Genomic DNA, 26673 nt, shown 5'->3' with positions numbered 1-26673 from the left:
CTGGGCATGGTGGTGGGTCCCTGTTATCCCGGTTACTCAGGAGGCTGAGGCAGGAGAATCACTTGAACCTGGGAGGCAGAGGTTGCAGTGAGCCAAGATGGCGCCACTGCCCTCCAGCCTGGGCGACAAGAGCAAAATTCTGTCTCAAAAAAATGAAATAAAAAAGAAATTGTAGTAGAAGGAAAAGAGGAAAGATGATGAGTTTTGGAATCACACAACTCTGGATTCAAACTTAAATTATTTACTGTTTCAGACTTTATCTTTTCATCTGTAAATGAGAAAAATAATTTCTACTTTGCTGGGTTGTTGTGAGAGTAAGTGGATATGTAAGAGCACTTGGTATAAGAAATATTAATATCCTTTGTGCTTATTTATGAAATATTTATCTAAAAAACGAGTTGTCCTAGAGCACTACCATCATGTCAAACTGTAAATGGAGATAGTTTGAGATCTGTAGTATACAAAAGCACCCGCATGAGTAACTCCCACTTATTTGACATCCTGGTACTAGATAGTGTTGATTTCCCTGCCATTCAAGCCCAGATATAAAACTGGGTAGTGTGTTTGGAGATTGACATAAAATGTGGGCAGTCATCTCTGTCTTTATTTAAAATATTTGCTGACTGTCCCTAATATCAAGGTCAGATTTATAATTACAAGTCACAATTAACCTTCCCACTGCCTTTGACAAGGTGAAAGTGGAAAAAAGATGGAGTCTGAAGTGAAAATGGAAACATGGCATTTTCCCCTCCTGACCATCCTCAGTGCAGCGGTTTCTGACCCTGCACTTTCAGACTCGGGGTTGGAGAAGCAGAGGTGCTCCTTGGTCCTGCTGACTTACTCTTTGTTTGAACAGTGAATGGCACAACAGGAGAAGGCCTGTCCCTGAGCGTCTCAGAGCGTCGCCAGGTTGCAGAGGAGTGGGTGACAAAAGGGAAGGACAAGTGAGTGGCTGCATGAGGATAAAAATGCCCTTTGGCAACAGCTGTATTCAGTGAGCCTCTTCCCCAGAGGATACGCCCTCCCTGCTTTCTGGTCAGAGCCGGGGCTTGAGGTCAGCTGGTGGGAAGATGAGCAGGGCCTCTGGGATCCTGGCTTCTTGGAGAAGAGCCCCTTCCCTTTCTGTGCAGAAGGGCAGCCAAACTGCTAGACACACCTGCCACCCAGAGGTTCCACTGGGAAACTGCTTCTTACCTATCTACAAGGCCAGTCCCCTCACAGTTACCCGTCTTTGGGCTGAAAGGTAAGAGGGGAGGGTGGTGACGGACTCTGCTGGTCACTTGACTCTTCCACTGAGCAACTCACACCCCTTCCCTTCTTGGGATGAGCGCCTGATGCTTGTATTGGCCCACTTCTCCTGACAGGTCTCTGTGCATCCAACTCAATGCGCTCTTTTATGGTGCTTCCTCTTGCGCTGTTGGAGGACTTTCTGTAGCCCATAAACTTCCATGCAGTGATATATTTTTGTAACACCCAATTCATGCCATGGTTGAACAAACAGGATAGTATCAGTTCCATAAGCACTTCCAGTTTAACTAAGTTTGTTTTTTTGTTTTTGTTTTTGTTTTTCTTGAGACAAGAGTCTTGCTCTGTCGCCCAGGCTGGAGTGCAGTGCGATCTCAGCTCGCTGCAACCTCCGCCTCCGGGGTTCAAGCAATTCTCCTGCCTCAGCCTCCCGAGTAGCTGGGACTACAGGCGCATGCCACCACACCTGGCTAATTTTTTGTATTTTTAATAGAGATGGGGTTTCACTGTGTTAGTCAGGATGGTCTTGATCTCCTGATTTCGTGATCCACCGGTCTTGGCCTCCCAAAGTGTTGGGATTACAGGTGTAAGCCACCACACCCGGCCAACTAAGTTTTATTGATTTGTCTGTTACATTGTTATATGTTATGTACTGTGCTAGGCACCAGCAGTATAAAGTAAGGGCTCTGCCTTCAGGTTGCTGACCATCTGGTAGGGGTGTTAGATCATGAAAACTAACACCCCAACCCTTCTGATGAATGTATAAACAAAAAGGGAGTAATTGATGTTGTCTTAGGTGGAGGTAAAAGATTGGAGGTAAGTTCCAAGTGAGCAGAAGTTGTCAGTGTGAAGCCCATGATGACCTTGGGAATCCTTAATGGCTTCAGGGCAGCTCCAGTACTCTGAAATTATGTGCCAAATTTGAGTGCATATCCACAGAAGCATTTTCTGGTGAGTCATCAGCTTTCAGTTAATTTCGTGAGATCTAGGGTCCAAAAATATTAAGGACCATGGGCAGAATGTGAAAACAGGAGGGCTAAGGGCACACATTAAGAACAGTACTGGCCAGGCATGGTGGCTCACGCCTGTAATCCCAGCACTTTGGGAGGCCAAGGCGGGCAGATCACGAGGTCAGGAGATCGAGACCATCCTGGCTAACAGGATGAAACCCCGTCTCTACTAAAAATACAAAAAAAAAAAAAATTAGCCGGGCGTGGTGGCAAGCACCTGTAGTCCCAGCTACTCAGGAGGCTGAGGCAGGAGAATGGCGTGAACCTGGGAGGTGGAGCTTGCAATGAGCCGAGATCACGCCACTGCACTCCAGCCTGAGTGACAGAGTGAGACTCCATCTCAAAAAAAAAAAAAGAACAGTACCAAAAATGAGGGACAGGGAAGTAGGCAGAGACAGAAAGCCCTCAGAGGGTAGGAGGCCAGTTGGGAGTGAGTCCTGTCACTGCAGCCAGGGAAGAGAATGATTTCAGAGACTGTCAGTGTAGCAGGGGCCATAGAGCCCAACTGCCTGAGTTAGAGGCCCAGCTCTGCTTATTAGCTCTGGGAACTCAGGCACATCACCTAACTTCTGTGTGCTTCATCCCTAAAATAGAAGTAATAATCATACCTCACTTATGAGGTTGTAGTGAGGATTAGAACAGTGCCTGGCAGGCACAGTTCACATAACACATTCACACTAATGTAAGAATTCATTGTAACTATTTAGATGCAGTAGATGCTATGTTCATTATAATGTTTGTTATAATAACTATTAGATGCCATGAAAGTCAGCACACGAAAGACTGAGAAGACCACTAGGTTTGACACATCATAGGAAGTCACTGATGACCTCTGAAAGAGCAGGGCCAGTCAGGTTATTGTAGAGAAGCCAGACTGCAGTTGAGTTATAGAATGCAGCAGACATCTGCAAGTAGGAGCGGTAAGTGCAGCTGATCCTCACAAAAAGTTTTCTGGCAAAGGGAAGGAGAGATGGAGTCATACATTAGAAAGGAAGGAATAGGCAAGATTGAAAGAAGGGTAGTTTTGTTAAGTGGAAAAATGTTGAGCGTGTTTCTATGCTGAAAGGACACTGCCATGGAAGAAGAGATTAAAGATACAGAAAAGACTGGTAAACCTTGGCTGGGGGGCAGTGGCTCATGCCTGTAATCCCAGCACTTTGGGAGACCAAGGCAGGCAGATTGCTTAAGCCCAGGAGATCAGGACCAGCCTGGACAACATACAGAGACCCTGTCTCTATAAAAAATAAAAATAATAATTAGCCAGGCATAGTGGTATGCCCCTGTGGTCCCAGCCACTTGGGAGGCTGAGGCAGGAGGATCACTTGAGCCCAGGGTGACAGAGGTTGCAGTGAGCCAAAATCACACTACTGTAGTCCAGCCTGGGTGACAGAGCAAAACCCTGTCTTAAAAAAAAAAAAAAAAAAAAAAAAGTGGTGAATTGATACCTTTGATGGAAGGTCTTGGATAGGGGGATTTGGCTAGGGGTTTGACATACAGATGCTCCTCCACTGATGACAGCATTACATCCTGATGGATTGATCAGAAATTCATTCAACTTACAATTTACATTGGGTTTTAAAGACATAACCCTGTCATAAGTCAGGGAGTGTAATGATGCTTTCACCCCATTTTAAGGTCAAACCATCATAAGTTGGGGACCATCCACACAACCCAAAGTAGACAGAGTAGCTTTAGAAGACAGCTGAAGGCCTGGCACAGTGGCTCACACCTGTAATCCCAGCACTTTGGGAGGCCAAGGTAGGCAGATCACCTGAGGTCAGAAGTTTGAGACCAACCTGGCCAACCTGACAAAACCCCGTCTCTACTAAAAATACAAAAAAAATAGCCGGACATGGTGTCAGTTACCTGTAATCCCAGCTAATCAGGAGGCTGAGGCAGGAGAATCACTTGTACCCTGGAGGTGGAGGTTGCAGTGAGCTGAGATTGCACCACTGCACTCTAGCCTGGGCGACAGAGTGAGACTCCATCTTAAAAAAAAAAAACAAAAAAAAAAAAAGCTGAGAAGCTAGGAGGAAAGCAAATGGTGATATAGCCCCACACACAGGTGGAGAGAAGGAAGGATAAGGGAGTCTGTGTGTGAAAGCTTCTTCATCTTTGGTCTCTGGGACTCTAGGACATCTGCCCAGAACAAGGAGTTGGGTAGAATTTAGAACTTGACAGGAATAGTCAAGATTTGGAGTAGCCACTCCAGAGAAATGAGTCATGACAGCCAGAAGGCTCGTTGGAGCCTCCTCCTGGATTGGGAGATTACTAGGAAATGTGTATTTTAAATTTCCAACAGTGGTAGCTGTGCCTAGCAGCCCAGGAGAAAGAGGAAGAGCAAATGGATGATTGGCTTCACCTAAACCAAGAGAAAGGGGTAGTGAAGGGAGGGATCGTGCAATAAAACTGCTGGTGAGAGTTCAACAGGTCAGTCAGCCCTCCTTTCTCCATTCAGAAGTCTTCTATTATCCTTTAAAAATACAAACCTGATCATGTCACTTCTCAGCTAGGTCCTGTTTTACCTAAGACATAGCTAGCCAAGAACCCCTGGAGGACTCTGTGATTGGGCCTAAACAGGAATGTGGTGTCTCTGTCTCATGAGGGCATGTGTTATTCAAGGTCCTTCAGAAGATTCACTGGGATGACTGCATTCACAGCTGAACATTATTAATCCCACTTTGAGATGACCAGTCTCACTGTGGCCTCTCTCTCCCCAGATGGGAACATGGTATACCCCCAAAAATGAACATCGGGGTATCAGAACAAATATCCCCTTTTGGCCAAATTCTGAGGAGATTTGCAAAATAGGAAATTGCTTTTTATAGTGAATTCACTTCTCACAGGACTAGTTCCTGGTTTTACTCTTTGAGGAAACTCTTTATTTTTCTCTCCAACCGAAAATATCCCAGTATCATACCTATCTTCATTTATGCGATACCACCAAATACAGCATCTAAAACAATGCTTAACCAAAATAAGTACTCATGTATTGATTAATCAATTATTGCTTTTCAAGTTCTGCTTGGTTGAACCTTAAATTCTATTCCCTAGACATTTTTTAAAATCCCTAATGATTCTTTATCTTTACTGTTTTCTGTATTTTTGCAGCATTAAAAGGCTCTATTCTTTTTTCTCTTTTTTTCCTCCCAAACTTGTTTTTTTTTCTTTAAGTCTCTATTCTTAAGGCTTAACAGTAATAACTGCTAATATTTATTAAGCATTTACTGTGCCATGTACCATGCTGTGTTTTACCTGCATGAACTCACATAATCCTTACAATAGCCCTGTGAGACAGGTAACGTTATTATCTGAATTATTCCAGGAAATTGAGGTGTAAAGGTGTTAAGTGCCTTTCTGAGGAGTTCACAGCTGGTTCATAACAGTCAGGATTCAAGCTCAAGACTCTAACTCTGGGATACAAGTTCTTAACAGCTATGTTGTACCACCTCTCAATTAGATTTCTTCCCTAGTGCTTGATTCACCATTGGCATCTTGATTTTTTTTAAATTTACATTTGATCTAAGTCAACAAATATTAGCCAGTGCCAGATCTATGCAAAGCACTTTTATGTAAATATATGCAATATCATTTACTTACAAAAATCATATGTAATATCTGACACATAAATTGATTCTAAACATGATTAAACTAGGTCATTTCTTTCCATTAGAATTTATTATTTATTTTTATTTTTAATTATTTTTTGAAACATGGTCTTGCTCTGTTGCCCAGCCTGGGGTGCAGTGGTGTGACCTTGGCTCACTGCAGCTTCCGCCTCCTGGGTTCAAGCTATTCTCCCATCTCAGCCCCCAAGTAGCTGGGACTACAGGCACACACCACCACACTTGGCTAATTTTTTGTATTTTGGGTAGAGATGGGGTTTTGCCATGTTGCCCAGGCTGGTCTTGAACTCCTGAGCTCACGCAATCTGCCCACCTCAGCCTCCCAAACTGCTGGGATTATAGATATGAGCCACTGCACCTAACCTATAATTGATTTTTAAATTTTGTGTGTTTTATCACAACTTAGAAGTGTTTTTTGTAAGCATGTATATAAGACGAATTTCTACAGACTCCAATTTAAGATAATGGGCTTGGACTAAATTATCTTTGTGATCCTCTGCCTCTAACTTAATGAGAGATGAATCCCATTTCTGTACACACTTAACGATTTTCAGCATATATTTCTGCTGTTGGTAACATGAAACCTCCATGATACTGTATAAACATACCACCTTCCCACTGGCTCTAAATGAAGTCATTGCAGAAATGGCTGTATTCCTACAGAAAGGAAGAAATGAATACCATTTTAACCTTGCCTTTAAATACCTCCTTTGGGGGCTGAATATTCTCTGCTGTGAAATCAGAATCATCCTAGGCACAGTCAAATCACAACCAACCTCTCAGTAACATGACAAGACTTTGATATCAATGACCTAGGTTAAAAAGATTACCATAAGCCCCTTTAGGTAGATTAAATATATTGCTATAGAACTTAATAAGTGAGATTAATAAGGCATCAGATAACTGCTAAAACCAGCCCAAACCAGGATAGTGCAGCCCTTCTGCATGCCTCTAAACTCTAAGCGATGCAGCAGTGTTTTTTCTTTTGCAGGCTGGATCAGGTGATAATTCACGTAGGAGCACTGAGCTTGAAGGAGTCACAGGAACTGGTATGTATGCAGTTCCATCTGGGAGAGACCATTCAAGGGGCCTCCATTTTTATGCTGCAGTTAAAATCAGTACTATATTTGCTATGTAGTAGATGGTGTGCCTGAAAAAATAAGGTGTGGGATCTCAGGGGCTCACTGCATAGAAGCAGGCATTGAGCCATAAAGAAAAGGTTGTAGCTCCAGGTGATGATGACTGTAGGATAGGAGATGGAAGCACCTTCCTCCAAGGAGAGTAAGGATGGATGCAGCTGTAGCTGAGTTTGCAGGTAAGGAGCAGAACTGAGCCAATTTCAGTTTTCTCTGGGAAGTAGAAGGCAGTGCCATCTGCAGGGCACAGAGGGACAAAGGATAGAGTAAAGGCTTGAAGAATGGCAAATGTGAATTCTGCATTGGAGAAAGGAGGGAGCTAAAACACAAAAGGATTGCTTGGTGGTGCTGAAGACCAACTTAAGTTGTAAGTTATAAATTTGTCATACCACCCTTCAGCACAGTTGTGGAATTTTTTTTTTCTGGGTACACTCTTTAGCCAGAATATAGGAACAAGAACAGAGACAATTGGATTGCTCCCACTTTAGAGATTAGCAGGTTAAGTGGAGCAGAGGCAAGAGAGGAAGGGGTTAAAGTTCCTGGCAGAAAAGCAGGTGGTGTGGTGTTTCTGAGGCCTGGGTGAATTGGTTAAGAAAAGAAGGCACACACTTCGGGAGGCCGAGGCAGGCAGATCACGAGTTCAGGAGTTTGAGACCAGCCTGACCAATATGGTGAAACCTTGTCTCTACTAAAAAATACAAAAATTAGCCAGGCATGGTGGTGGGCGCCTGTAATCCCAGCTACTCAGGAGGCTGAGGCAGGAGAATTACTTGAACCCAGGAGGCGGAGGTTGCAGTGAGCCAAGATCGTGCCACTGCACTCCAGTCTGGGCAACAGAGCGAGACTCCATCTCAGAAAAAAAAAAAACAAAAAAAAAACGAAAAGCACAAAGATGTTTAAAATTGTTTATCAGAAGGCCCTGTACCTGGACTGCTATAAATTAACCAAATTTCCAGAACTTAGATATTCTACCTCTAAAGATTACAATGACTTTTTCTGGCCCAGCTTCTTCTTAATGGGTTTTGTTTGATTGTTTTGGCTATTTAGATTTAGAAATGGGATGTATAATATATTTGCAAAAAATTGCAACTTAGTGCTTTAGGCAAGATGCAAAGGAATATCTATCATTAGCCATAATAAGTGTGGAATCAGAATTTAGAGACTTGATTTATTCCTCTTACATTTGATTTGCTTCTCTTACAAAAGGTTTTTCAACTAAGGCAGTGTGGTGTAGGGTATATTTTTCTTTTTTCTCTCTTTTCAATTGCTGCTTTTCCAATGTATGATACAAATTTTAAAATATTATCATGTAATGACATGAATGACAGTATCATCCATTGGACTGAACACCCGAATAGTATAGAGGTAATCTTGGAATGAATAATCCTCTGGAATAGGGATAATCTCCTGGTATAGGGGTAGTCTTGCCAAAGAGATAATAACATTGGCATCTGCTTAGCCATAGCTCTTTATTGGATGATGCTTGAATGGACACTGCCATCAACTCTCTTAGGTGTTTCCTCTTTCCTTGCTTTCAGCTAAGGTTAATCTACTCTTTTTCTAAACAGAGTAGTAAGCAAATGATTTAAATATGTCACATTCTAATCCTGTGTTAATGAAATTATTCCCAGTGCCTTAATTGGGCTATATCCCAGTCTTCTCCTTTTAACTATTCTAGTTTACTTCTGCAGAAAGATAATCACATCTATTAGATATAGATATTACAAGTCAAAGTCTCAGAAGGAAGGCCCTTTTCCCTTTTTAGATAGTGGGGCACGTTCTGAAACAACAAGTATCTACTGGTTCCTTGCTATGTGCCCAGCACCATGATTGACCTGGACTCAAGGGTAAGCAACATCTGAGCCCTGCCCTGAGGGACTTACACTCTAGTTGGAGGACAGTCACCATACACAACTGCCTTAGAACCTGGTAGGTTTAGGTACTTTATTTGAAATAGATACATAGTGTTATAAGGGTCCAGCAAGAGGAAATGTTACTTTTTTCTGGAGGAATTTGAGAAAATATCAGAAACATGGTGCAGAGTATCTTCTGTGATGTATATAATCTTTTCCTTTTCAGCATGTCTCAACTGCATTCCCAATCTAATATAAATTTTACAATATGACTGTCTTGTCATTGGACAGAAAAGACAGTATCATCAATGGGCTGAACAGAACAGAAATTACATGAGCAGATGTCTCGATTAACTGTTATAACTTATCAGAATGAACCACTTACGTCTCCTTAGCAAGGTTTTTTGTACCGACAAAATATGAAGTATAAGATTAAGTGCACAGCTAACCTTCATCGGGGAGCTCTACTTTGCGACCTGGGATTTTCCTGGCAATGACATTCATTAAATTTGGTTAATTTTCCCACTTTCCAGTGGTACATCAGTTAGCAAATTTGAAGAGCTTGTTACTGATCTTAGTATCTAAGCTATAGGTGACTATAGTAAATCACTTGCTCCAATATGGTCTTCTTTCTTCCTTTAAAGGCCCAACATGCAGCAGAAATAGGAGCTGATGGCATCGCTGTCATTGCACCGTTCTTCCTCAAGCCATGGACCAAAGGTAAGTAGATAGGTCTGAATGCATGGCACCTCACATGGTCCACTTCTTCTTGCCTCCATTCAAAATGGTTATATTTAATTTGTGAAAGTAAAGCACTATAGATTGGAGGCTTGAAGTCGCAATGGTACAGTGGTTCTCTGAAATATTTGCTCTCCCTGGATCCATAAAAGAGACTGCATTAAAGTACTTCAGTTCTTTTGCCCAGTAATTGATCTGATTGGGTCATCCACTGAGCCTGGTTGATCTGTAGATGCCTGTTTGGGTCAAGTGTCTGCTCCTAGACCAGTGAGTTGCATAGGGTGTCAGTCACATGGCAAAGCATGGGACCATTTTTCTTAGAAGAATATAAGTGATGGGCATTTTGAGACTACACATCCTATTCAAGGTTGAGTGAATGATGAATTTTAAGAGATTTCACAGAAATATTCATTGCCTTCTAGAATACCGAAGTATTGCTTTCTCTTTCTCTACTGTCTTCTCTGCAGAAACTATTTATGGTGTCTAAGTATACCAAGTCTTTTTAATCCTTTTTGATTAGCAAAAAAAGAAGTATAAATTTTAGAAGGATAAAAACAGACATTATTTGCCTACATGATTAAATAAATCCGTAATTAAATGCAGAATAGGTCTAAATCATCATGAAATATCAGCTATTATTGATACATAGAAAATAGTTCATTTAGGTAAGCAATTTAATATTTATAAATTGCGAGTTTAAAATGAACGTTTTTAAAGTTTTAAAAATTTTTTAAATTATTTTTTGAGATGAGGTCTTGCTCTGTTGCCCAGGCTGGAGTACAGTGGCATGATCATAGCTCACTGCAGCCTCAAACTCCTGGGCTCAAGCAACCCTCCTCCATTGGCCTCCCAAGTAGCTGGGACTTACAGGTGCATGCCACCATGCCAAGCTAATTTTTAAAAAAATTTTGTAGGGACAAGATGTTGGTATGTTGCCCAGGATGATCTTGAATTCTTGGCCTTGATCCTCCTGCCTCAGCCTCCCAAAGTACTGGGATTACAGGCATGAGCCACTGTGTCCAGCCCAACATTTAAAAATTTTTTCACATGGCTTTACAAATTTTTACGTGAATATGTTTACTAAAAGGAAAAATAATGAATATATGCATAATAATTTGTCAGAAATATTATCATAGACTTGAATACACATCGTAACAGTATTAAGTACATAAAATTCTCCTATTACCCAGTGACATCCAAAGCAGGAGGAGTGCTGCTGGACCTATCATCTGCAGTAGTGTTGCAGGCGAAGCTCACATGAGATGATGCAGGAAACCCCACTTCCTCAGCAAACCAGAGTGTGCTCTCTTTTGATGTATCTGGATTTCTCCCCAAAGGGAAAAGTACCAAATTTTGCTGGAATTCTTGCAAAATGTGCCACTACTGCTATAATTTCCCTCTTGAAGCAGATATTGTTTTTCTTTTTGTTACAGGATTTTCTCAATTAAAATCTTATTATTATCCTATAGTAGTCTCTGTTGCTTACTGTTCACACTTAGCCTTTTTGGGGTAAGACGACAAGAGTCTCACATGATGGACTTATGTTTTTCATGATCATCTCTTAATATATGGGAAGGTTTTCATCAATTTTTTAATAGAGTTTAGTATGGTAGGAGAATAATCGTCTTATTTTGGGCTTTCTACAGAAAGGAAAATAAAACTTGAAGGAAGTGAGTTGCAAAAGCATTGCAGTAGCAGTAGCAGGGATAGTAAAAGTGGTTGAGAATTTGAAGCTTCTGAGAAACATGGTTGTGTTTCATCAGATGATTCTCTTTTTTACCAGGAAAGCCACTGTTTTATACCTGTTCACACCATGACTGTTCCTACTGTTCTTTCAGATATCCTGATTAATTTCCTAAAGGAAGTGGCTGCTGCCGCCCCTGCCCTGCCATTTTATTACTATCACATTCCTGCCTTGACAGGGGTAAAGAGTAAGTACTGCTTCTGTTGATCTTTCTTTCCTTCCAACTCTCACATCTTACCCTATTATGCTAAGAAACCCACTCCATCCCACCCTACCCCATGCCCCAAAAGCACACCACTGACTGGGCAGTTCCAGTTGTTTCTAAATGTCACTCTAATGTCCCAGCCCTTATCAATCATTCACACTGCCGTGTATAATGGAAGTTGTTAGGTATGAAAGGAAATTTGATCTCTGGGCACTTGTAGCACATACCTTTCATCTCTATCACACACACACCCCTTCTTCTTATTGAGAAGACATGAGTCTGTAAGCCTCACTAGGACAGGAGTGTGTCTACCTTGAACCTGTTGTATTCTTAGTGCTTGTAGCACATAGGAAAGTCCTCTGATCTCTTCTGACTTCTCTTCTAGCTTTTCTTTTATTATTACTGTATTTCTCCCAGAGAAGAGTTTTACAATTAGCTGAAATTTCTTAGATTATTTTTAAAATCCCACTCTTTTCTAAATTCCATAAGAGGAAAAATGGAGGCTGTACTTTATAAACATTCTGAGGAAAAAAACAAAACAAAACTGCTTTTCCTATTCTCTACTCTCATACTTAGCAAACTCAACGCAAAACATTTTACCTCTGGCCACCAAAATGTGTGTGGGCATTTCTGCCCACCAACAACCAATTCTTCATCAGAGACGAACTGGGTGTCCTCTAATTGGATTCAGTTCTGACTCTGTCTACTGGAGTTAGCATTGGATCCCACAGGTTAAGGGCTTAGTCCCACAGGATGGCCCCACTTCAGTGCCAGCCTCAAGTCCCAGATTGTGGCCTGTACTTCCCACCAGCTGGCTATAAATCAGGGTTCCAATTACCTCCTCCTTGGGTTCAATTAATGTGCTACAGCAGTTCACAGAACTCAAACACTTTACTTACTATTGCCCATTTATTACAAAGGAAACAGATAAACAACCAGAGAAGAAGAGATGCATAGGGTAAGATATGTGAGAAGGGGCATGGAGTTTCATGCCCTCTCTGAACAAGCCATCCTCCAGGCACCTTCACGTATTCAGCAACCCAGAAGCCCTGTCCTTTTAAGTTTTTATGGAGGCTTCATTATATAGGCATGATTGAGTACCTCATTGGCCATGGGTGATCAGCTCAATCTTTAGCCCGGCTTTCCTCCCCAGAGGCCAAGGGTGTGACTGAAAGTTCCACCCCTCTAAGTACATGGTTGGTTCCCCTGGCAACCAGCCCTCATCCTGAGGCAATCTAGGCGATCTAGCCATCAGTAAACTTCATAGCATACAGAAATATACATATCACTTTGGAGATTCCAAGGGATTTAGGAGATTTGTGTCAGATGCTTCTATCTCTCAGGAAATTAGAAAGGTCTTGGGAGCTCTGTGTCAGGAATCAGGGTCAAAGACCAAGTATTAGAATAAAATATTCTCCTAGCACCCCTGTCTACAAGGTTTTGGGTACTTCGTCTCAGGAACCAGGGACTGAGACCAAATATATATTTACACTTCACAAATATCCATCTACTGCCTTCAAGGAATGGGAAGTTTAGCATTATAATTGGACAAGCACATAGGAGCTGCTAGTCAGGGACCAGTGATTATGCCTAGTCTGCAGTCAGTTCTGGCTGACAGCAGCATGTGGCAGCTCACTGCAGATGCATGACACTATATGAGATGTTATTTCCTAGAGATGTGCAGATTAATGAGGCACTTATTATTTTGAGCAGTTCGTGCTGAGGAGTTGTTGGATGGGATTCTGAATAAGATCCCCACCTTCCAAGGGCTGAAATTCAGTGATACAGATCTCTTAGACTTCGGGCAATGTGTTGATCAGAATCGCCAGCAACAGTTTGCTTTCCTTTTTGGGGTGGATGAGGTAAGTCACCCCCTAGCATGTTGCAGCAGGTCAGTTCCCTCCAAAACAATTTGTGTAGTTATATAGTAGCATCTCTTCTCTTTCTCTTTTTTATAAAAGTGAATATTTTTTGTTTCTGATTAGCAACTGTTGAGTGCTCTGGTGATGGGAGCAACTGGTGCAGTGGGCAGGTAAGCATGACTCATTTTTCCCAGTGGTTATAAAGTCCCCCATAAAGGCATTCATCACCAAAGTAGCCGTATTTCTTGCATGTGTATCCTTTCTAATAGAAGTTTCCTTTCTTTTCCACATTCTTCCAGTGAAAGGGAATTAAATACTGCTTAGCTGTTTGTTAGAAATTCAGTCATTGGACTGGGCATGGTGGCTCAGCCTGTAATCCCAGCACTTTGGGAGGCCAAGGTGGGCAGATCACTTGAGGTCAGGAGTTCAAAACCAGCCTGGCCAACATGGTGAAACCCCATCTCTACTAAAAATTTAAAGAAATGGGCCGGGCACGGTGGCTCACGCCTGTAATCCCAACACTTTGGGAGGCCAAGGCGGGTGGATCACGAGATCAGCAGTTCGAGACCAGCTTGGTGAAACCCTGTCTCTACTAAAAATACAAAAATTAGCCGGGCATGGTGGCGGGCGCCTGTAATCCCAGCTACTTGGGAGGCTGAGGCAGGAGAATCGCTTGAAACCGGAAGGCAGAGGTTACAGTGAGCTGAGATCGCACCACTGCACTCTAGCCCGGGCAACAAGAGCGAAACTCCATCTCAAAAAAAAAAAAAAAAAAAAATTAGCCAGGCATGGTGGCAGGCACCTGTAATCCCAGCTACTCGGGAGGCTGAGGCATGAGAATCACCTGAACCCAGGAGACAGAGGTGGCAGTGAGCCAAGATCAAGCCACTGTACTCCAGCCTGGGTGACAGAGTGAGACTCCATCTCAAAAAAAAAAAAAGAAAAAGAGAAATTCAGTCATTGTTTAGAAGCATCTGTTGCAGTTATGGGTGAGACACATGACCACATGAATTGAGCACATGCACAGGGCCTACACCTTAGCAGGAGCTGGACCTTAGTGCTATAGACCCTGGTGACCAGTGTCTCAAGGATGGACTGACACTTTGTGAGTTCTATCTTTGTCAGAACTTATTTGGTTACTAGTAACAGAAACCCATTTGAACTAGCTTATGTACAAGAAGATATGTTATTATAAAATACTGGGAAATCACATAGAACCTAAGAGGAGGATGTACAACCAGGCCTCAGAGAAGATGAAAGCCAAGAACTGCAGAATCTCAATAGCGAAGGCAGATTATCTTCCATATGTGGTTTTTTGGAGAGACTCACCTCCACATCTTTCTGCACATCTCTTTATTTCTCTTCTCTCTCTCTGTATCCAGATGGGCTTTCTCTGCTTCAGCATGCACATGGCCAGTCATGGCTGCCCAAGCGTGGCATCTCGGGACATCATTAGATAGCACTACCTAGGCAAGTGTCCATGTCAGGTCCAACCAGAAGCATGTGGCCCAATGCCTACTTAGCAAAAGACAGGCAATTCAATTAGCATGTCCACTGCACATGTTAACCTGATTCATAAGAATATGCTTCCAAGCAGATTGAATGAAATGTTTGCATTAACTGAAATGTACCAGGGGAGCAAAATAACATTTATAACATGTCTTGGTGAGCCTGGCTGTGAGGAAGAGTGACTGAGTTGAATAATACAAATGGCTTGTTCACCAAGCCAAGATGGCCTATGACAGCCATTGTAACTACAGGGGTCTTTCTACTGAGGAAATTTGAATGTGTATTTGTTGACCATATGTATTAATTCATTCTCACATCGCTATAAAGAAATATCTGAGAAATTTATAAGAAAAGAAGTTTAATTGGCTCACAGTTCTGCAGGCTGTACAGGAAGCATGGCAGCGTGTGCTTGGCTTCTGAAGGAAACTTTCAATCATGGCGGAAGGCTAAGCAGGCACATCTTACATGGCCAGAGCAGGAGGGAGAGGAAGTGAGGTGCCACACGCTTTTAAATAACTGGATCTCACGAGAACTCACTATCGCGACAACAGCACAAAGGAGGATGTGTTAAACCATGAGAAACTGTCCCTGTAATCCAATCACCTCCCACCAGCACCACCTCCAGCACTGGGGATTACATTTCAACCTGAGATTTGGGCAGGGACATAGATCCAAACCATATCACCATTAAACCTTTTTCCGCCTGGAAATTCTTACTTTTTTGGCTCCTGCTTTTTGTCCTCCATACTAGGCATTTTAATTCTGTCAACGTAATCTATAAGCAAAGTACATTTGGTTAGACTTCGTTTCTCCCTAGTTATAATCACCTTTCTGTCTAACCAGGGATACACCTAAGACCATTGGGATTCAAATGTTAGTATTCTGAAACTCCTCAGACATTGTTCTTCCTTGCTGTATTGCCACAAGATAACATGAGCTTCACATTCCTGGAATCCCTTGCTGTTGACCCCAGTTCTATATATACAAGTCCAACAACATTTCTATTAGTGGTACATCAAGATAAATACATTTTCTGATACCGACTTACTACGAGAGAAGCCATTTGAATTTAAAGAACTTGGGGAAATATCCTTATTATGAGTTTCTATAACCTTCTACCTTGCTGGTTTCTCTAAGAATTCAGTGACTTATTTAACATATTTATCTTTATAGGTAGAGTTGGAGAGTTTTTTAAGTCCACAAAAATATTTTGTCAGATCAAATTCTCGCCTTCATTTTTGTTGAATTGTTATAGAAGACAACATGAAGCAATGGAAAGCTTTCATGGAAACTCTGAAGCCCTTCTTTAATCAAAATAAAAACCAGGCCTACCTTGCAGGGTTTTACAAGGATTAGACATGATTTATGTCAAGCACCTATAATATAATAGGCACTTAGTAAATGATCCCTCATTTTATTATCATCATTATTAATATTACTATCTAGAAACTAGTCTTTAAGTAATATACACATTAGCAAGGAATATAGGTAATTTGTTGGGATTTGCCCCTATTTTCATGGTGCTCCATCCACCCAGTTTTTCAGCATAAGGCTTTTAGGACTCACCTCAGATGCTACCTTTTATCCACAGTTCTTGTCTAGCATTGCACCTGTGTGTACCCTAGGGCAAGAGCTGGCCTCAGTTGCTTCCTAACAAATACACCTCCATCTTTTTTATCTTTTTTCTGATTTTCTTCCTTTATCCCCTTTTGCCTGTCTTCCTTCTCTGCAGTACTGCTCAGTATTGCTGGAAAACTCAGAACTGAAGACAGTCTTGTCCCCTAATAGATTAGGATCCAAAAACAGACTTTAGGAGGACTAGGTGTATTTTTTCCCTTTTAAACAGCAGAGGGATTTGAAGATCTGGACCTTTCCTGTTGAGTTATTGAACCTGCAGTATTTGTTATTGTCTTGCCAGTACCTATAACTACCTGGGAAAAAAGACAAACCAGATGTTGGAGGCTTTTGAACAAAAGGACTTCTCTTTAGCCCTGAACTATCAGGTAAATGTTTTCTTCCCTTCCCATAAATCACAGCCTTTTTTCTTCCCCACTTGAGGATTCTTCTTCTTCTCTCTACCATGCCTGCCCTCATTAAAATTGCCCAGCCACTTCTTTCTTTACCTTTCTTCTGTTTTGTACTTTTTCTTGTTTAAAACCAAAGCTGTCCCCATTGTCTGTGTTCCCGACATGTCTAATCAGGACAGGACCCATAGGGGATGGCTCCTCTCTTCCTCCTAGAAAGGATCTTATTTTTACTCTATCTTCAAAGTACTTTTGTGACTATAATAAAATGGTCATAGATTTCTGGGAAAATGACCACAGGCTGTCCCCTTGAGGACATCACACCAGAGTTATCACAGAATATGAGGAAGCTATGAAGATGGTAAACTAAAATGGGGAAGGCTTCATTCAAAGTCAGGGCAGGTCAGTCTTGTCCACCCTGGAAATGTGCTGAGAACTAGGAACATCCACCAGGAAGGAAATAAGAGCCTAGTGGGTAATCCAAAGTAGATACAGGATTTGAGACAGGAAGGAAAAACCAGCAGAAGCTGATACGTTGCAGGGAAGACCCCAGAGGACATAGTGGCTGCTGTGAATGTTCCGTGGAGGACAGCCTAGCCATCAGGGAAAGAAGAGCCTCAGTGAAGGGTGGAACGGTCTCAACAACTGGTTCTCTTTTATTTAGAGATAGGGTCTTGCTCTGTTGCCCAGGCTGGAGTGCAGTGATGTGATCATAGCTCACTGCAGCCTTGAATCCTCCTGGGCTCAAGCAGTCCTCCCACCTCAGCCTCCCGAGTAGCTGGGACTACAGGCATGCGCCACCATGCCCAGCTAACATCTGGTTCTAACCCATGGTTCTATAGTGTAAATGGAATGAATTGGAAGAAAGTAGGGTGGACATGAGAGCAAGACTTTTGGGGTATGAGAGGCATGAGGATTTTCAGGATAGTATAAGTGGTTGAGAGGAGTATCCCAAGAAAATAAGTGGGAATGAAAAGACAGAAGCAAGATTGGAGCAAGTGGTTGGTCCTAATAAAGCTTGGCTGTGGGATCTTTCTGAATAGGACAGGCTGCCATCAGGGTAATCAGAGATTACAGATCGGAAGTACAAAGTATCCTGGGGGTTAAAGGAAGTGACCTGCAGCCCCAACCCAAAGACAACATGAAGAAGCAGAATCCAGAGTGGTTAATTATTCCCTACCCGTAGGCCTCAAAGTTGAGCCATCATAAATCTACTTCCTCCTTAAAGTTTAAATACCATATGTAATATTCGCCTTTGTCCTCAGACCAAGTGAAGCTAAGAACAGGAGCAGGGTAGGGATCTAGGAAGCTGTGCCAAATAAACTAAACATCGACAAGACTTTGGTTTAGATAAGGGTGAGAAGAATGAATTGTGCAGACTCTGCCATCTCCTTGCATTGATGGTTCTCCCCACCCTGCCCAGTTTCCTAGAAAAGGTTATTTCTGAAAATTCTAACCTGTTCTGAGCAGAACAGGGAAATCATAGATGGAGTAGACTGAAGCAGCTATAATGCTGACCCTTCCATTCAATGACTTCTCTTATTGGTTAATCTAGTCTCCGTCTTTTTTCCCCTCTTAGTCCCACTCTAAATAAATCATCCCATTGAAAACAATGTTGGTAAGGAACTTAGTTTACCACTCTCTGTTTCAAATAAATCATCCCATTGAAAACAATGTTGGTAAGGAACTTAGTTTACCACTCTCTGTTTCAAATAAATCATCCCATTGAAAACAATGTTGGTAAGGAACTTAGTTTACCACTCTCTGTTTCAAATAAATCATCCCATTGAAAACAATGTTGGTAAGGAACTTAGTTTACCACTCTCTGTTTCAAATAAATCATCCCATTGAAAACAATGTTGGTAAGGAACTTAGTTTACCACATTCTCTGTTTCTTCTTAAGAAAGCACGTGTGAGTGAGTCTTATTTACTCAGTAGATAATTTCAGTAAAGGTGGTTTCTGCTCTTAAAGAGCTTTTAGTCAAGTGAAGAAGCAGACAAAAAGTTAGGGCTAAATTTATCTTATTCACTTTAATGTACTTAAGTGCCATCTGTTATATTTACATGAGTGAAATTACACATGTACAAAGATATTCCTTGCAGCTTTGTTTGTAACAGCAAAAGATAAAAACAGCCCAAATATTCATCCATAAGACAATGGTTAAATACATTTTATTATGCAATTGAATTATATATAGCTCTTAAAATAAGATAGCTTTATGTATTCTGACCTGGAAAGATCTACATGCTATGTTAAATGGAAAAAAGCAGCAAAATATAAGATAGTAAATGTAATGTGCTATATTGTTCATGGGGTAGAACATATATGTTTGTAAGTCTCTGGGTATTAAAATTTTATTCTACATTTTATTTCTAGTATACAGTCAATTAAAACAAATATGTTAAGCATTTTGAAAAATACTTTTAAATATAAAGTAAAATGTTATTGAAAATGCATCTCTTAATAAGATGCATGAGGCTCTAAGGCCGGGCACGGTGGCTCACGCCTGTAATCCCAGCACTTTGGGAGGCTGAGGTGGGCGGATCATGAGGTCAGGAGATCGAGACCATCGTGGCTAACATGGCAAAACCCCGTCTCTACTAAAAATACAAAAAATTAGCCGGGTGTGGTGCGGGCGCCTGTAGTCCCAGCTACTTGGGAGGGTGAGGCAGGAGAATGGCATGAACCTGGGAGGCAGAGCTTGCAGTGAGGCGAGATCATGCCACCGCACTCCAGCCTGGGTGACAGAGGGAGACTCCGTCTCAAAAACATAATAATAAGATAAAAATTAAAAGATGCATGAGGCTCTTTTTTAAAAAATCAGTTTGTCTGGAATTTGTGGATGAATATTACTTAATGCTAGGATAAGTTGAGGTTCAGCATCAATACTATTTTTGTTTTTAGAGAAATAAGTGCTACAAAACTGTGTTCATGTAAGTTAGATAATAATGGAAGGAATTTTGTTATAGCAGTGTCACCCAGTTCTTTGAACATTTTTTGAGTCATATGCCAAAATCACAGAATGCTTTAATGATTTTCAGCTGAAACCTGAGTAGCAGTGTAGAAAGGAAATCATTGAAAAATCTCTGATTTTTGAGAGGACTTATTACCTATTAATTAGAGGAATCGCTGTCCCTCTCTTTATCAATACCAATACTGACATTTTGATTTGTATCCCAAGGCAATGATATAGAAGGCTGTCTTTATTTTTTTTCAAAAGTAGAAAAGACTGTGAAAGGGGAAACAGAAAAGAACAACCTGCACCTCCATTTCATGCAGATTCTTATGCTGATCAATTTTAGAAAACAGCACTTATGGAAGTTGAGGATCTAGAAATTGATTCCCATAAATCTTAGCCATAGCCATGTGCTCCTTAGGCATCCTGGAAGGTGCCCCAGAGCTTATATGCACCCGAATTTGAAAACCACTGCACTAGCTGATAAGTTTACCTATGTAAGCCAGATGGATAAGGGGTGTGATTCCCATCTTTACTCTCTTGTAGAATTCCATCATTGAAGCTTCTTTTCTGCACGGGCCCATTTTGTAAAGCCTACATGTATGAAAAGATCTTACCTTAGCCTGGATGGATCCCAGCCATCTTCACTTGGCTATTTTTCTCCACTCTGACAGACCTTCAGTAAATGAAGGTGTGCAGACTTTTTAGGGTTTCTGTAATTTGACTTCTACATTATTTACATTGTTTACACAGTTCAATAATACTAACTATAGATATATTTATTCTTTTCTAGTTTTGTATCCAGAGATTTATCAACTTTGTTGTCAAACTAGGTAAGTGCCACCCATCTTCTGCTTTGTCTGCTGCTGGAGACTGTAAAGAAAATGGAATACCATCACTTTCTCTGAGGGTTCAACAAGAACACCTTTTAATGGTCTGTTGCAAGCAGAGTTCTGTTTCCCTTATTAACCCTCGGGGCCAACCATATAAAACTGTGAAGTAAACCTAGTTGGAAAATCTTTGGCAACCTTCTCCATTTTAGCACATGCCTACCCCATTTTCCATTCTTTCTCTCCTAAACCATCAGCACTCCCTCCCTTTACTTGCTTCAGCTCATTAAAATTCTACTACTGCATTGAGGTTGATTTCAGCCTAAGTGCTTGGAGGAAGGCAGTCTAAATACAGATTTTACTAAATTGTGAATGACTGACAGCTCTCCCAAGAGTATTTACAATTTAAACAGAGTTTATTAACACAAGTAAGCCTAAATGGATGGAGGTTTGGATAATATGACAAAGTAAAATTGGGGAGCAGTCGTGGGGAGAAATACAATGAATTTGAGTAGAGAAACCGCTCCAGAGTGTCTTAAATCTTCTATAACAAATGACAAATGCCACTATCCACTCTTCTGCAAGAGATTGGCCCTTGGGCCAATTGAATCTGCGTTAATGCAGGAAAATTTTTAAGTTTATTTTTGGCAGACCTCCCTGCTCCCTGTCAGAGTCCTGCATAATTCTGACAACTCCTCCCTCTCCCCCAAGCACCTCTTCTGTGTTATGCCCCTCATTCTTGCAGGGTTCTCAATACACTCTCTTACTCCTTCAAGGACGTTTCTGTTTGTTTTTCCACTTTCGTGATTTTTGCACATTTGTGTGCTGCCAGTGCTATGAACTACCTATTATTGTTCCATTTTTCTAAGCAATGGTTTCACAAAACTGTGGGTTTGGTGTGATAATTATTATGTTCCTAAAGTACATTAAAATAGGTATTGAACTGTTAAAATTTTAGACAAACTAAAAGCTTGATGTGTGTAGTAGTCCCCCCTTATCTCAGGGGGATATGTTCCAAGATGACCAGTGGATGCCTGAAATTGCAGATAATACCAAACCCTATATATACTATGTTTTTTCCTGTACATGCATACCTATGGTAAAGTTTAATTTATAAATTAGGCATAGTAAGAGATAAACAGTAACTAATAATAAAATAGAACAATTATAACAATATACTGCAATAAAAGTTATATGACTATGGTCAGTCTCTCTGTCTGTCTCTCAAAATACCTTATTATTTTTGGACTGCAGTTGACCACAGATAACTGAAACCATGGAAAGTGAAACTGCAGACAAGGGAGACCTACTGTATATTCAATCATGCTAATATTTTCCCTCCCAATGCTCAGTTTTTACTGCAACTAAGTTAACTTAGCAAAAGAAAGTTAGTTCTTCTATCTTGAATCTGAAAGCAATAGCCAGCTAAGAAAACAAATTACAGACATTTTAGAAGATGGGGATTGGGGATTATGATGGATAATTATTAGTTATGCTTTTTACATATTAAGTGTACCTGATCTTCCATCTGCCTCTCCAATCTGAAGCCTTTGTCTTTCTTTAGTTCTGAAAAAATTCTCTGTTATCTGTAAAGAATGTTTTGACTACATTTACTCAGATCTCTCATTCTGAAAGTCTATTAGTTGTATTTTGGATTTTCTCAATCTGTATCTCAATTTTAAAAAACATTTAACATATCTTTCTATGCTGTATTCTGGATTATTTCCTTAGATCTACCTTGAAAATCACTAATTCTTTCTTTAGCTATGTTTTTACTGTTTGATTTCCCTAAATATATATTTTTTTTTCAGTATTTCTTGTTGTTTTATACTCTACTGTTCTTTACTTCTCTTAGCCTACGGCTTCTATTCCTTCTTTTATCTCTGAGAAGTCTCTTTCAGAATTTTCTGTCATCTACTCTCAGGATGTGAGTTTTGTCATTTTTGAATGTGCTAGTTCTCATGCTGCTGCTTTTCCTCATGGGTTTTGTAATTTTTAGCTTTGAGCTCATGTTCAGAGACTGTTGTTTTCCGGGTAACCCATTGAACATTAGGTTGTAAGGTGCCCTATCAAGTGAGTTTACATTTGCCTCTGCTAGGACACTGTAGTTCCACCAGTTCTAACCAGTCTTTGGGTTAATTTCTTAGTATAGTACCTATACTAAGTGTGTGACGTACATTGAGATCCACCATTCACCTTTGGCTCAGGCTTGAGATTTCTTTCATGAGATCTGTTTCCATCCACAAGCCTAGTAGAAGTCAAGCTTTCTTCTTTATCATAACCCAGACCAGTGGGCTGGGTTTTTTTCTATTGCTTTTTATAGAAGGCTGACTACCAGTTTTACATAGGTAGTTTAATTCCAGCTTCTCACCATGCATAGATCTAAGGCTTCATTTTCCATTCCCATCCCAGCCGTATAACACCAGCATGAAAACAGCAGCGTTGAGTCATAAGCCACCTTAAGTACTGCATTTCTCAGGGACTTCCTAAATAAGCTTAAACTAAATTTCATCCTGGCAATAAAATCCTACCGCCTTTGATCAACAATAGTATATGCCTAAATCAGATTATCCTCAAGGGCTGTTTGGCATCAGCTTCTCCTCACCCTTCTGACCTCTTTATTCCTGATACTTTTGGCTTCTCCTTCTTGGGTTTAAGATTAACCTTGAGTCTTCGTTTTCTTTTACTGTGATCAACTTTTAAAATTTTCCAGCGTTTCTGTGTTTGAAGCAGGAAGAGGGATTTCGAATGATTGCTCATCTGTCATATTGACTAGAAATGTTCCCATCTTTTGTTTTAATCTTACCCTGTTGTAGTAGTTGCTGTTAGCATATGATCTCCTTCTTTGGGATTTTTGTGGAGAGATAGACGGTACCAGTCATGTTTCCTCATTTATTTTTCCCGTCTAGGTTTTGGAGTGTCACAGACCAAAGCCATCATGACTCTGGTCTCTGGGATTCCAATGGGCCCACCCCGGCTTCCACTGCAGAAAGCCTCCAGGGAGTTTACTGATAGTGCTGAAGCTAAACTGAAGAGCCTGGATTTCCTTTCTTTCACTGATTTAAAGGATGGAAACTTGGAAGCTGGTAGCTAGTGCCTCTCTATCAAATCAGGGTTTGCACCTTGAGACATAATCTACCTTAAATAGTGCATTTTTTTCTCAGGGAATTTTAGATGAACTTGAATAAACTCTCCTAGCAAATGAAATCTCACATCAATCAACAAGCATTGAGGTACCTTTTGTGAGCCTTAAAAAGTCTTATTTTGTGAAGGGGCAAAAACTCTAGGAGTCACAACTCTCAGTCATTCATTTCACAGATTTTTTTGTGGAGAAATTTCTGTTTATATGGATGAAATGGAATCAAGAGGAAAATTGTAATTGATTAATTCCATCTGTCTTTAGGAGCTCTCATTATCTCGGCCTCTGGTTCCTAATCCTATTTTAAAGTTGTCTAATTTTAAACCACTATAATATGTCTTCATTTTAATAAACATTCATTTGGAATCTAGGAAAACTCTGAGCTACTGCATTTAGGCAGGCACTTTAATACCAATCTGTAACATGTCTCAGCTATATACAACTCAAAATACACCAGCTCATTTGGCTGCTCAGTCTAACTCTAGAATGGATGCTTTTGAATTCATTTCGATGTCACCACTTTTCGCTCTTCAAAAACACTGGGTCAGGTGAGGACTTGTTTCAGTTCCTATAACTAAGTAAAGGGAAGCTTTCTCATAACAAAGGAAAAAGTCTTCCCCAAAGATGAATTTAAGTCTCCACTTTTTTCTATACAGAAAACTCAAAACTCAAAGTTTCACAGAACCAAAGGACTCTTCCTCTGGGCACCACAAACTTCCCCTTCCTCCACTGAGAAGACTGTCTCTCCCGCAGGACCCTGAATTATTGAAATCGAAGGCTGACTTCCTTTCTGCAGTGAGCCCAGGGGCTAATGTTATTATCCTGTCACACTTGCAACTAGTTACTTTTGTTTAGTGATAGAAGATTTGGGGAGGACCCAAAGGACTCACAACTTTCTCTCCATACCTCCTTTTACTCTTTTCTTTCTGTGTAATGTATCAACAACTGTTTAATCTCCCTTCTAACAAACCTTGATATAAGCTTTCTGATATCAAAGTATATTGACAGTTAACCATCACTGATTTTAAACTTGACTATCCAGTCTGTTAATTACCTAAGATTTTGTTTTCATTTCATCTCTAATTGTTTTGATCATTGGCAGAGAAAGAGTATTTGAAATTCATATCAGTTTTGCTCCTTATTTTAATCTCTTTGAATTAAAAATAAAACTTTTTCAAAATGCAAATTTGAAATTATAAGTAGACTTCAATTATCTTTGCTAATCCTCTCTTTAATTAGTCAGCTAGTTAAAAGTTGTTATATTCATATATCCTCAACCCTCTTTTTGCCTTTGTAGCTTTTAATTTCCTGAAAGAAGAAAATGAGTTGTTAGTTTTTGGTTCTGAGGATATGATATCCTTACTTACTGATACTAAAGCCAAATTTAAATTTTAAAATTAATTCTTGGGTATCCAATAAACAAAGAACTATTTTTCTATTTTTGCTTTTGTGAAGTCAATGCTTAGAGGATTTTTAAGATGGTGAGTGAGCTTTTGTGAACATAAAGAGAAATATGATTTTAAAATGACCAGGTCTGAGTTTAGCTCTGTTAACATCCAGTAGCTTAGAAATGAATATCATGGCCAGGTGCGGTGGCTCATGCCTGTAATCCCAGCACTTTGGGAGGCCGAGGCGGGCAGATCACGAGATCACGAGATCGAGACCAGCCTGACCAACATGGTGAAACCCATCTCTACTAAAAATACAAAAATTAGCTGGGTGTAGTGGCGCACGCCTGTAGTCCCAGCTACTCAGGAGGCTGAGGCAGGAGAATCGCTTGAGCCCGGGAAGCGGAGGTTGCAGTGAACCAAGATCGCGCCATTGCACTCCAGCCTGGTGACGGAGCGAGACTCTGTCTCAAAAAAAAAAAAAAGAAGAAGAAGAGAAAAGAAATGAATATCATATAGCAGTAGGCTATTAATAGTGCACTTAAGAAGTAAAATTTTGGAATACTATGAACTTACCGTTTTGTTTATAATCTATTCCTAAATTGTTTTTAACATTAAAACTACAGTAATGGCATGTGAAATATTTCATTCAACACAGTAGTAAAAGCTGATTTCCAACCTCTTTGTTTCAAGATAGAAATCTGAGATCAGTCCAATGGGGATGGTTGGAGGGACTGGAGTGATTTTAGGAACTGGTTTTACTTAAGATCTCTCTTGCCAGGTGCGGTGGCTCACGCCTGTAATCCCAGCACTTTGGGAGGCCTAGGCGGGTGGATCATGAGGTCAGGAGATCAAGACCATCCTGGCTAACATAGTGAAACCCCGACTCTACTAAAAATACAAAAAATTAGCCGGGCGTGGTGGCGGGTGCCTGTAGTCCCAGCTACTCGGGAGGCTGAGGCAGGAGAATGGCGTGAACCCGGGAAGTGGAGCTTGCAGTGAGCCGAGATCGCACCACTGCACTCCAGCCTGGGCAACAGAGCAAGACTCCGTCTCAAAAAAAAATAGAACATCTCTCTTGGGTTTATTGAAAGATGTAGGAAAATGTCATGGGGGTGAGGTGGAAGTAGGGTTGGGGGGCAGTGGGAGTAATGTATATTCTTTCCTAGAAAGGGTATTTGCCACAACTTGAGAGAAATTTCTTCTTTCAGATCACCTGAAGGGCACGGAAAATCCAAACTCTTAGGAGGCTGATGTCTAAGGCTGGGTTGAGGGGCTTTGCAGAGTGACTGCAACCCAAGTTTAGGTACCCACCTGGGCTCACCAAGGCTTTTTCATACAGAGGAAATGGAGTGGGATCTACAAACCCGTCAAATCAAGTAGAGGACACAACACATCCAAGCCATT

The 26673-nt window shown here is 40.8% G+C and overlaps 1 protein-coding gene across 8 annotated transcripts in view; it reads left to right on the top strand.

Moving 5' to 3' along the window:
* The window catches only part of NPL (N-acetylneuraminate pyruvate lyase), a 41275-nt gene extending 15961 nt beyond the window's left edge, over positions 1-25314 (top strand). For 3 of the 8 annotated variants that reach the window (XM_031002345.3, XM_031002343.3, XM_055367131.2), the window contains exons 6-14: positions 857-944; positions 6873-6930; positions 9515-9590; positions 11447-11539; positions 13271-13419; positions 13543-13589; positions 16847-16931; positions 20703-20742; positions 23649-25314. In XM_031002345.3, coding sequence (XP_030858205.1) covers positions 857-944; positions 6873-6930; positions 9515-9590; positions 11447-11539; positions 13271-13419; positions 13543-13589; positions 16847-16931; positions 20703-20742; positions 23649-23833 — 821 coding nt within the window. In that variant the 3' untranslated portion in view covers positions 23834-25314. The other 5 variants (XR_010135260.1, XM_063710297.1, XM_031002351.3 and 2 more) reach the window with 5 other exon arrangements.
* The last annotated feature ends 1359 nt before the right edge of the window (positions 25315-26673 follow it).

This window comes from Gorilla gorilla, chromosome 1 (assembly GCF_029281585.2).
Source record: "Gorilla gorilla gorilla isolate KB3781 chromosome 1, NHGRI_mGorGor1-v2.1_pri, whole genome shotgun sequence".
Classification (NCBI taxonomy): Eukaryota; Metazoa; Chordata; class Mammalia; order Primates; family Hominidae; genus Gorilla; species Gorilla gorilla.
Note: the sequence above shows the minus strand (reverse complement) of the source record. Positions and strands in the feature narration are given on the sequence as shown.